This window comes from Notolepis coatsorum, assembly GCF_963971535.1.
Source record: "Notolepis coatsorum genome assembly, chromosome: 18".
Taxonomy (NCBI): Eukaryota; Metazoa; Chordata; class Actinopteri; order Aulopiformes; family Paralepididae; genus Notolepis; species Notolepis coatsorum.
Genome location: NC_140182.1, coordinates 41,058,354 through 41,069,878, shown reverse-complemented (window position 1 = coordinate 41,069,878; position 11,525 = coordinate 41,058,354). Strand labels below are relative to the sequence as shown.

At 42.2% G+C, this 11,525-nt stretch overlaps 1 protein-coding gene across 1 annotated transcript in view; it reads left to right on the top strand.

The window, feature by feature from the left end:
- Positions 1 to 837: 837 nt before the first annotated feature.
- The window catches only part of fth1b (ferritin, heavy polypeptide 1b), a 28,209-nt gene continuing 17,521 nt past the window's right edge, over positions 838 to 11,525 (top strand). The window contains exons 1-3 of the mRNA XM_084335601.1: positions 838 to 933; positions 1,662 to 1,764; positions 1,907 to 2,053. Of these exons, the coding sequence (XP_084191727.1) occupies positions 1,666 to 1,764; positions 1,907 to 2,053 (246 nt within the window). The 5' untranslated portion in view covers positions 838 to 933; positions 1,662 to 1,665. The remainder of the gene's footprint in view (positions 934 to 1,661; positions 1,765 to 1,906; positions 2,054 to 11,525) is intronic.

The following is an 11,525-nucleotide window of genomic DNA, read 5'->3' as shown; positions in this document are numbered from 1 at the left end:
CAAGCCACGGTCTGCTCACCCTGTGCGTTGAGTTGCTTGAGTGCCTCTTCGCACGGTCGGGTCCGTCGCCCTCCCGGGAAACCTCTAATAGGGGGGGTGCCCTCCATTAGGGGGGGTCGGGTGGGCTCGGCCCTCCCTGTTCTGTTGGTTGTGGGGGGCCTTCAGCGGGGTGTATTTGTCGGCCGGTGGCTCCGCTCGGCCTCCCTATGTGCATAAGTGATGCCGAGCGGATCCCCTAATGAAACAGAACGATAGGTTATGACTATAACCAAGTTCTGTTAATTAGGGGTGACGCTCGGCATCCGACGCCGCTGCAGCCCTTGACCTCACCTTGTGGTGAATGCTTGGGAAGGAGGAGAGCAGGTGACCACACACCTGCTTATGAAGGTAAGCTGATGAGGGGTGTGGTCAGACTAATACTGGTATTAAAGGTACATTTGTGGAATTTATTCAGTGCGCGTGCACGTACGCGAGGGAGTGCATAAGTGATGCCGAGCGTCACCCCTAATTAACAGAACTTGGTTATAGTCATAACCTATCGTTTAGAATGGGACATGTTCACGATACTGTTCAACTATCCTGTGACACAAGAATATGTGAATTCTAAAAATGGGTGACATTCCTCTTTGGTATATAGAAGAGATGATTCATTGATGTCACACAAGAAGTGGTAGTGAATCAGTTCATTCATCAACCAGTAGTATCGATACCTTTGTATGATCCCCCCCCCCCCCCCCAACTCATAATCTGGAACGCACTGATGTTGTAATTCCGACCTCCCAACTGTCTGACCTCCGATGTTGAATGCAACGCGACATTGTTACGTGACGTCACAGGGTTCGATTTGACCGACTAACGTGGCTGTGTTGTCGGCTAGCCATCTTTCTGTGCATGCAGCATAGTGACAACAACAACGTGAATTGGCAATACCAGGTAACATTACTCAGCTCAATCGTGAAGTCAAGTGTGTAACACGTTTTATGCATAAGGAAGATGACGAATTCATGTATCTATCTTGCTTGCTAACCAGTAGCTCTGAAACATCTAGCTAAGTCCATGTGAGCGTGTTGTCATTGTACTAGCAATGAATGAGTAGGCTAGTTTGCTAACTTCCATTTATTTTAACAAATGGGCGTAGCAAGGTTAACGCTAGTTCTAAACTACAGGTTTAAGCAGGAGTTGTTTTAGTGTCCCACTGGGTCTACTAGCACTGCAACTATGTATATGGTACTACTGAGGAGAAAATCGTTTGTGTATATTTGACACAGAAATACAAATACATCGATTAATCGTACCGATGTTCCAGACAAAGACTATTGTGGGATGTTTTGGTAGGTAGTCTGAGGGGAAAGTCATCCTTGACTTTGAGCGGCAGAGGTCATAATGACATGAACACACAGGGGTTTGAAGATGCAGGGCAGCTGCTCTGAGGCGGTTAACTGCAATATCAAGTTCGAGTAGAACAGTCTGTCCTAACCCTGTGGTAACACTGTTCCCCGTGTATACACAGTAGCTGTTTGTTTTTATTTAGGCAGTTACCAGTAACTATCTCATGTTTGTATCTATGTTAGTCTTTATACGGCTATTATTTTAATACTAGGCTGCCACTAAAATGGACATGTTAAAAAAATACACAAATTCCTTATTTTGTTTGTATACAGAAACATGTCACAAATCCGGCAAAATTTCCACCAGGACTGCGAGGCAGCCATCAACCGGCAGATCAACCTTGAGCTTTATGCCTCCTATGTCTATCTGTCCATGGTAGGAAATGGGTTCAGTAATGCAGTCTGGATCACTTGTATTACATTATTTTTTTTTTTATTTTTTATTCTTCATATTTAATTTTGTCCTGCGAAACTAAAAGCTTGTGTTTGACCCTTATCTATTTTCTTTGCGTTTCCAGGGATATTATTTTGAGAGGGATGACAAGTCTTTACCGAACTTTGCCAAGTTCTTTCGTGCACAGTCCAAGGAGGAGCGTGAGCATGCTGAGAAGTTGATGAGTATGCAGAACCAGCGGGGAGGAAGGATCTTTCTGCAGGATGTCAGGGTAAGAGAACTGAAGATCTCAATGACTCATTGATGTTCACTTTCAGTCATAGACGTATTCCCCCCATGACACACCACAAACTGCCAGTCCCAATAGCCATCAGGCTCCACAACCATGGGCACGTTCTGCTGCCAATGGCTGGTGAACTTGAGAACTGTTCTACTTGAGAACTGACTATCTGATTCTTAATTATAAACACTGCACAGACTGGTGCAGTGTGTTACTACAGTTTGGACCATGTATACCATCATCACTATTACTACTGTCTGATTGAATCCTGCCATTCACTACTGTTATCACTATCACCATTATTACTTTGTTCTTTGTTCTATGCTCTATTATTATTATTATTACCTATTATTACATGGCGTTTTAACATTAGCTGAAATGCTTGATTGTGATCAATCAATAGCCCCTGACAGCGGTGAATTATTTTTCGATAACTGACCGCTGCCATGGGCAATGCGCAATAATCACCGTTCTAATGGACAAGCTAAAAGCAATTGGTTTTGATAGCCTATCAGTGAGCTGGATGCAATCCTACCTGGAGGGGAGAGAACAGATGGTAGAGGTAAACGGTACTCTATCCCCCCCCCTCACAGTGAGCTGTGGTGTTCCACAAGGAAGCATACTAGGACCGCTACTCTTCCTAATTTATGCAAATGACATGTCGTCAGCCTGTGACTGCAACTTGTTCCTGTTTGCGGACGACTCAGCCCTGCTGGTCTCTGACAAGAACAAATTGCAGGTTGAAAAAACCCTCAGCACGGAACTAGGCAAAATCTGCATATGGCTCGCTGATAACAAACTATCATTACACATGGGCAAAACAGAGTCCATTCTCTTCGGTTCAAATAACAAACTCAGCAAGACCGACGGCTTCTCAGTTACAGTGGGTGACAATATTGTCACAAGGAAAGACGAAATTACCTACCTGGGTTCCATCCTAGAGGCAAATCTTTCCTGTGACAAAATGGCATCCAATGTAATAAAAAAAGTCAACCAACGAACTAGATTCTTGTACCGGATCTCCTCTCTGGTAAACAAGAATACCCTGAGGACTCTGGCAGGAGCACTCATTCAAGGGTACTATGACTATGCGTGCACCTCATGGTACCAAAGCACCTCAAAGGCGCTTAAAACAAAATTACAAACATCACAAAACAAACTGGTCAGACTACTACTTGACCTGAACCCCAGAACCCACCTCACCCCTGCCCACTTTGCCAACCTAGGATGGCTTAGAGTAGACGACAGAGTACAGCAACTTGCAATGGGCCTGGTCTACAAGATACACTATACGACCGGGGTGCCCATGTACATGTCAAAATACTTCCCAAAGGTCAGTGAATACCACAACCACTACACCAGAGGAAGCTCAACAAATCATGTTAAACCCAGATTCGGCTCAAACAAGGGACTAAACACGTTTCGCAATTATGCCACAACAATGTGGAACGCCCTACCCAAAGCTGTAAAGGAATGTGAATCCCTGCCCACATTCAAAACCGCCCTTAAAGAGCACCTACGGGAGGCTGCAATTCGAAACTGGCCACCGTAAATGCCCAAAACCCCCACCACCTCCTAATAGACAGTCTCCTCCCCACCGCATGTATATATTCCCTCCCCGCCGTATGTATATTCCCCTCCCACCCACCCACCCCCTCCTAATGTACAGTCCCCTCCCCATCATATGTATATACTCTGTCAGGATCTAGGGGTAACAGTACTGTATATTTGAATACCGCCTATGTCACAAATGTATCAGTACTAAATACCTATATGTCCCTATGCCATAAATGTCATGTATGTTATGTATGTCATAAATGTCTATATGAATTGAAAATGGGGGACCCTGATGGAAACAAGACAAACGTCTTTCTCAGGTCTGCATCCCCTTAACAATTGTATGTATTGAGCCGTACTGTATTGTACCCATTCTGCAATCTGTTAAATAAAGTTTTCATTCATTCATTCATTCATTATTGCTTTTCGCAGCTGGAGCAATCAAGCCCACTGTCCACACACAAGCACACATGAACACACACACGACACGCACACTGTGCACGCTCACACACGAGCAGCCACTTAACACTTTAACATGAGCGGGCACACACTCATGTCGCACACACGCACACTTATGGCCAAAGGAAAGGACACTTTAAATTAGAATAACAGGAACAGTGTATTGCACTACCAAAGCTAACTAGCATGTCCCACATGCTCTGTAAATAACTATGTACAGATACCGAGATGTCACTCCATGTTACCTGCTACCTGTTACTGCACAATGTTGTTTTCTTCTTTTGATTCTATTATATGTACCACTGTATTGCACATCGTTGCGGGCAAGACCACCCGCATTTCATTGTATACCTGTATGCCGTGACAATTAAAACTCTTGACTTGACTTGACTTGACTTGACACACACTGCATCAGTGCAATCAGACACACCTGCCGGCTGCTGGCGATAATAATAATCACTTTATTTGGGCTGACAGAGCCACAGAACAACTGCGTCTGCATTTGATCTCGTCTTGTCGATCGATGGTGTAAAATGAATTAGGTATATTGTTAGTAAGTTAGCCATGTAATAAGCGGGATAATGTATAGCTATACTCGGTCATTGTCGCAAAATAATTGACCTTCACTGACGTTTAAAACACCTCTGCGAGGCGCCTCTGTGTTCTAAACTCTGTGTCGGTCAATTATTTTGCGACAATGACCTCGTAGCTATACATTATCCCTTACTTATACCTGTACCCCCCCCCCCCCCCCATGCTGCTATGACACCTCAATTTCCCCAAGGGGATTAATAAAGGAACACTTGACTTATTTATTTATTTTAACTATTTGTATTGGGTTTTACAGTACACAAGTCAGGTTTTCATTGCCATCAATTATTTTGAGTTCCTTTTCTCCACAAGTGTACACAAGTATACCCACATTATACCCCCCTCCCCTTATCTCTCTCTTAGCATCTTTAAGTCCACTTTTACTGTTATCATATAGAAATAATATATACATTCAATGGTACCTCCAGTAAGATATCTCGTACATAGATCAAAATAAGTTAAAAATCAAGTTAAAAAATGACATCCTTACAACACCTTCAATGACATGCCTCCGCTCTCCCCCGGGGTCAACTGACCACGGGAGAGAGCGGGGGGATTCCTGCTATAGAAGTCCTCCTATATCTTCCCTTCTCAAGTATTCATTAAATGGTTGCCATATACCCTCGTGAACCTCTATTTTGTTCCTGAGGATATATGTTATTCTCTCCATTGACATCCATTGTGCCATGTTCTTAATTCAAGCACCGATTGTAGGTGTGTCAAATTTCTTCCAATTGAAAGCTATTGTTCTTTTTGCCTGCAGTATAGCAAAGTCAATACATTTGTATTGTTTGGTTCTCAGGTTGAGATTTACTGGATATAGGTGTAGCAATATCATTTTGGAGTCTAATGGGATATTCACTGACACATCTTTGATTTTATTCACCACCTCCCCCCAGAACTTCTTGATTTTGTCACATTCCAAAATACAATGTATAAAAATTCCCAGAGCCTCTGTACATTTAAAGTAACTGTCTGGTGTATTACTGTTATATTTATTCAGTTTGACAGGGGTTATATAAGTCCACATCAGCCATTTGTATTGAAGTAGTTTTAAGCTAGTGTTGGCTGTTTGTGTCTGAGCCTCCTCGCACGCTCTGTTCCAGTCCTCGTTTGAGATCTCCTCTCCCAAGTCCCGCCTCCATGCCTCCAGTCTAGGTATTGATGTCACATCTGAACCAGATACAAGCCAGTTATAGATCAGTGATATCAAGCCTTTGCTGTTTCAGTTCTTGATGATAATTCTTTCTAAAGATGAAAGTGTAGGAACTACCAGTGAGTGGTTTTGCATAGAGGAAATAAAACTTCTCAATTGCAAGTATTTAAAAAAGTGCTTCCTTGGGATGCTGTATTTTATTGATAGTTCCTCAAAAGACATCAAGAGCCCCTCTTTGTAAAGGTCAGATATTTTACATATTCCTTCTTTTGTCCATAGTTTGAATCCAGCATCCAGTTTGCCTGGTTTAAATGACACGTTTCCCCAAATTGGGCTGAATTGCGACATGGAGTTGGTTATTTTCATAAATGTCTTTACCTCGTTAATAGTTAATAGTTAAGCACTATGGGGTGTGTAGTATGTTTCCTTAAGTATTTTGGCTCAGCTGAATACATGTATAAATGTAGTGGTAGTTGCACTGAGCATGCTTCCACTTCCATCCATGATGGATGATCTCCCTTAGAAAAATAAAACATTACAGTTCTCAATTCTACAGCCAGATAATACCAATGAAGGTTAGGACACTTCAACCCCCCTGCATCAAATGGAAGGTACAACAGAGACAGGCGGACTTTAGGACTTCTTAGGACTTCTTACGCCATATACATTTTGAAATGAGAGACGAAATCTTGCAGAACATTCCGGTGGTGCCAAAGGGATGTTTTGAAATAGGTATAAGAACTTTGGTAATATGGACATCTTTAATATGTTTATCCTCCCTAGAGATGGGCAAGAACATCCATATCTCTATATATTTTGAATGCTGAGTCTATCATAAGTTCATAATTTATTGATGCTATATTTTCTATTTGGGCATTATTTTGATGCCCAGATAAGTGAAACTGTTCGAGAGCTTGAAAGGAAATGCTTGTTGGTCATTGTTGGATTGTCTCTCATTATCATTAAGCAGCATAAGTGATGATTTTGAGGCATTCAGTTTATATCCGGAGATACTACCGAACTGACCAATCATATCAAGCAGTATATGCAGTTATAGACGTGTCTATGTTTTTTAGGAACAAAATTACGTTGTCCGCAAAGAGGGCTATTCTGTGATCATTGTTACCGATTTCAATCCCATGTAACTGCCTGTGCCTGTTAGCCCTGATTGCTATTGCTAGCGGTTCGATAGCTAAAATAAACAGAAGCGGTGATAAAGGCAAACCTTGAGGACAGCCCCTGGTGACAGGGCTGTACGCTAAGCTTTTTCACTAGGGGCACACTTGCCCCTAAATTAGAAATTTAGGGGCAAAAAATATGTTTTAGGGGCAAATTTTTAAATAACAATTTTACCATTATAGTGCAAAAAAATATGTTCCTCCTGCCTCATTACTGTGGTCCTTTTATTTAACATTTAAGTGCTTTTGTTGTCAGGTTTGTATCTTTTATAATGAACCAACTAGGGCTGGGCGATATGGCCTAAATATGATATCACGATATTTTCTGACCTTTCGGCGATACACGATACACATCACGATGTTTTTCTTTTTTACCCCAAACAATTCATTATGAGGCTTACCAAGACAGTATGAGTTTGCAAGCTAACATTAAAGACAAAATAAAATACCCATGCATTTAGCATTTTTATATTATATATTAGATTTAGATTATTGGATTATTAGATTATATATTGCATATATTTAGCAATGAGATATTATATGATTTAGATATGAAATATGATGAATTGAAAATGGGGGACCCTGATGTAAACAAGACAAAAATCTTTCGCTGGTCTGCATCCCCTTAACAATTGTATGTATTGAGCTGTACTGTACCCATTCTGCAATATGTTAATAAAGTTTTAAATCAATCAATCAATAGCATTTTAGCATTTTTATGAAACTACTGTATATTTGTATGTCTCTAAATGTTTTGATGAATTGAAAATGGAGGACCCTTATGTAAAAAAGCCGAAAGTCTTTCTCTGGTCTTCATCCTCCTGTACTGTATTGTACCCATTATGCAATCTGTTAATAAAGTTCTCATTCATTCATTCTGACGGAAAACAGAATAATTTTGATTGACAGTAGAGTCTGCCAATTACGTCACAACGCTTGCACCCGCCCTGCTGTTCTTAGCACCAATCGGCAAGCGCATTCGTTTTTGACTTCCTGAATGCCCTGTGTGTGTTGACAACAACAAAGCTACATTAGCTCCCCGCGGCCCACGAGTAGGAGACCAGTGCTCTGCAGGATGACTAAATGAGGCATAATGATTTTACCTCAACGAATGTTATAATAAAAGCCTTTCCATACATCTGTCTGATTGAAAACTATTAACAGACCGCGGAATGGGCATATCTCAGCACGGGCTGAGATATGAACGAGTAACGTGTGGACCAGATTGACGCGACACAAGGTTTACACAACAGCTCCCACCCTTGTTTTATTGTATTTGTACCTGTACTACCTGCTGTCAGCTGTTTATCTCTCTATGTGAGCTTGATTAGCTCACGTTAGCTAGCGTTAGCTCCGCGGCTAACCCTGAACTAAATCAATGACTAGGTTCTAAAGCATTTCGAGTAGTTTTCACTGCACATAGAAGCAGCCAAACAGCGGGAGAATTTCGGGAGCATATGGCCAAAACCCAGTTAGGAACCATCGATTCCCATCCCTACTACTAACTTTACTTTTCTTCATAGCTAAATCAGACAGTCAGCCAGTCTATCAGAGTGAGTGCTCAGTTGATTTTCCCCGCTGATCATACCTGAGTGCTCAGCGTCATCACACGCCTTGGATCATTTAGGAGTGAAATGCGAATGCAAGGCTTGAAATCCCTACTCGCAAGCCCGCCCCCAAATATTATTTACCAATCGCAACGGCCAATTAAAGGGGCAATTTGCGATGAGATCATCGCAGCGTACAGCCCTGGGTGATATTAACACATTCAGCGCCATACCCGACATTTCTCGGGTTATCTCGCCAGCGGTTGAGCGTCATACCTGAGATTTCTCGGGTTTCGATCCTCGGCTGGAGCCCTCTGAGTTAATCAAATCTCACCAGGTGACGATATCACCTACCTTTTGAACTCAGAAAGAAATAGGTCAGGACAGGCAATGAATGAACCGGACTATCGAGACTCGCTCTGAGGGGGAGGAGCTCTTCCAAAGCAATCGCTAGCAGATCTGCTCGCCTCAACCTATAGTGTCCCATAAACACGTGTAATTACATATAAACGAGTAATCGCGATCGCCGATGGGATCATTGGAATTATTCTTTTTGGATTACCTTCTGGCTAAGTTAAGGACACCCTATGTCTATTTTACCGAACCTGAAACATGTTTATGTAACGACGATCACAGTGTATTACTTTACCAGACATAAACCAAGCATTTTGTAACAATCGTATTTTCGGGGTAAGACTACCCCCCGCCCCCACCCCTTGATAATTTTGTGAAGGCACATGTGTACATGTGTTAAGAGCCGATGGGCTTGTCTCTAATTATCTCAGATCACTTACTTGAGATATAACCCTTTGGCCGCTCGATATCCCCCAGCGAGGTGCTAAACTCGCCAAGTTCTCGAGTCAATTACTATTTCTGTCAAGTTTACTTCATAGTCACTGGTCTAGTTATATCCAGTTGATATGAAATGTAAGCATGAAGAGTTGTTAACCTCTTCTTGTTTGTAATAAACCGAATGTATGTCTAGGAGAACTCTCATTATTATTATCATCAATATCATTTTACGTAATGCCTGTTAGGCTGCTTCTCTGGAAGCCTGATTATCTTACGTCACCACCACCACCATCATCACCGTCCTCATTTGTGAGGAAAGGCCTGTTAATAACATATATATATATAATATATAACTTTTAACCAGTCAATTGATTCAATCTGTATTACATGCTGCCAGTACATTATAGTCACCTTCAATAGGAAATCAGGGCGGCGGCCGGCATCGTGGCACATTGCTGGCAGAAATCAGTCCAAGAATTCAATGGATAATTAGAAAAAAAGTAATCTTTATTTCAATGAAGTTACAAAAAAGGACTGTATTGGATATGTCCATTACAGTTTAAAAGATTATATAATACAAAACATATCATCTCTAAGATCGCAATAGCCTGACACGGCTGGTGTCGTGCAAGCAAAATCCTGCATCTTGTCTTCTAAAGTAACAAATGGAAAAATCTAAATCAAAATCTGTCTCATAGCAAAAAACTCTCTTTGTCATTTTGAGCAAAAGAGCAAATGAGCTAAAAAACAAAGCTTTGTCCGGGGGACTCCACTTTGAAAAATAGACCGATTCCGTTCCTTACGGTATCGACCGCTAGAAGAAAGTGTCTGCAAGCAAAATCTGAAAATCTGAGCTCTCGAAGTTGGAGCAGTCATTTTTATATCATATCAGGACCTCTTTGCCATTGGTCCAAAAACAGTGATGTCACAGCTATGTCATTCCACTAGCCAATCAACGTATAACACACATAGTAAGGATGGACTCCTCCCCTTCTAGTCGTTACATCTACTGGAGAAGTAACAGATTACTTTCTTCTGGGAAAAACCCCATTACGTCATTTAAACATGTATGCATGTCTGCTCTGCTTCCTCACTGCAAGGGTTAACTCTGCAGGCTCCTCTTGGTCGGAGCTGTCTCCAAGGCCACATTCTTATCGTTAACTCCCTTACTATACATTCTAGGAAAAGGCCCTGCAGTATTGAGATGGAAGAGAATGGCCTGTGTAGTGTACAATACATGAATACACTTCCTGCATGAATAGTCTTATACGCTTATATATATATATATATATATATATATATATATATATACAGATATATACAGATATATATACATACCTATCACATCTAGACGCATACAGTAACATATGCCTAGATTTAAAACATATATTTTTTACACAAGTGGGAGGAAGAATATACAGACATTCCTCATAATCATATATAATAAACATAAGAACAGGATGTCATAATAACCAGTGTCACTAGTTGGCTGTGACACTTCACACCCCCTCTGTCATCCTGGTCGGTCATTTTCCATTGTCTTAATAGCGTCTGTACTGGGGGACGAGATGGCGATTGCGGGGTCACGTGGCCGTGACTCTCCACACCCCCTCTGTCATCTTGGTACGTCGGTACCCTGGTAGCCGGCGGGAAGACTTGCATCTGTTGTTCCCTGGCTGGACGGCTCGATAGGATAGGGGCCACGTCGTTGCTTGGTATCCGGCGGGAAGACTTGCATCTGTTGTTCCCGGCCAATGCACCCAGGTGTTGTCGTCTTAAGAACACAATGTTATGGTTCTTATGGTCACCCCCTCTGATCTCTTGGATCTCTCCCGTAGTTTGAGGTAGGTCGAATTGTCACTTCTCGGGCGACCCCACGGGTCCCCGAGAATTGTAGCAGCAGTTCTCTATTGAAGTGTGGTTGGCCTGGTCGTGTGACCCTGTCCGTAGGCCACGCAGGACATCACAGATATAGTCCACAGAGGACTCATTTCTTTTCTCTCTTTCAGGTCCATTCAGGGCTCTCGTCGCCCTGTAACCTGGGTCCAGGCCGATGTCTCTCTGTCTCCATGTCACAGGATATGCGGGCCTGCTTGGCCTGCTTAGCTCTCTTGTTCGGTCTAGGAGGTCTAGGAGGTCTAGGAGGTTCGTCCCTTGGGTACCGAACTCTCTCCCTAGATCTT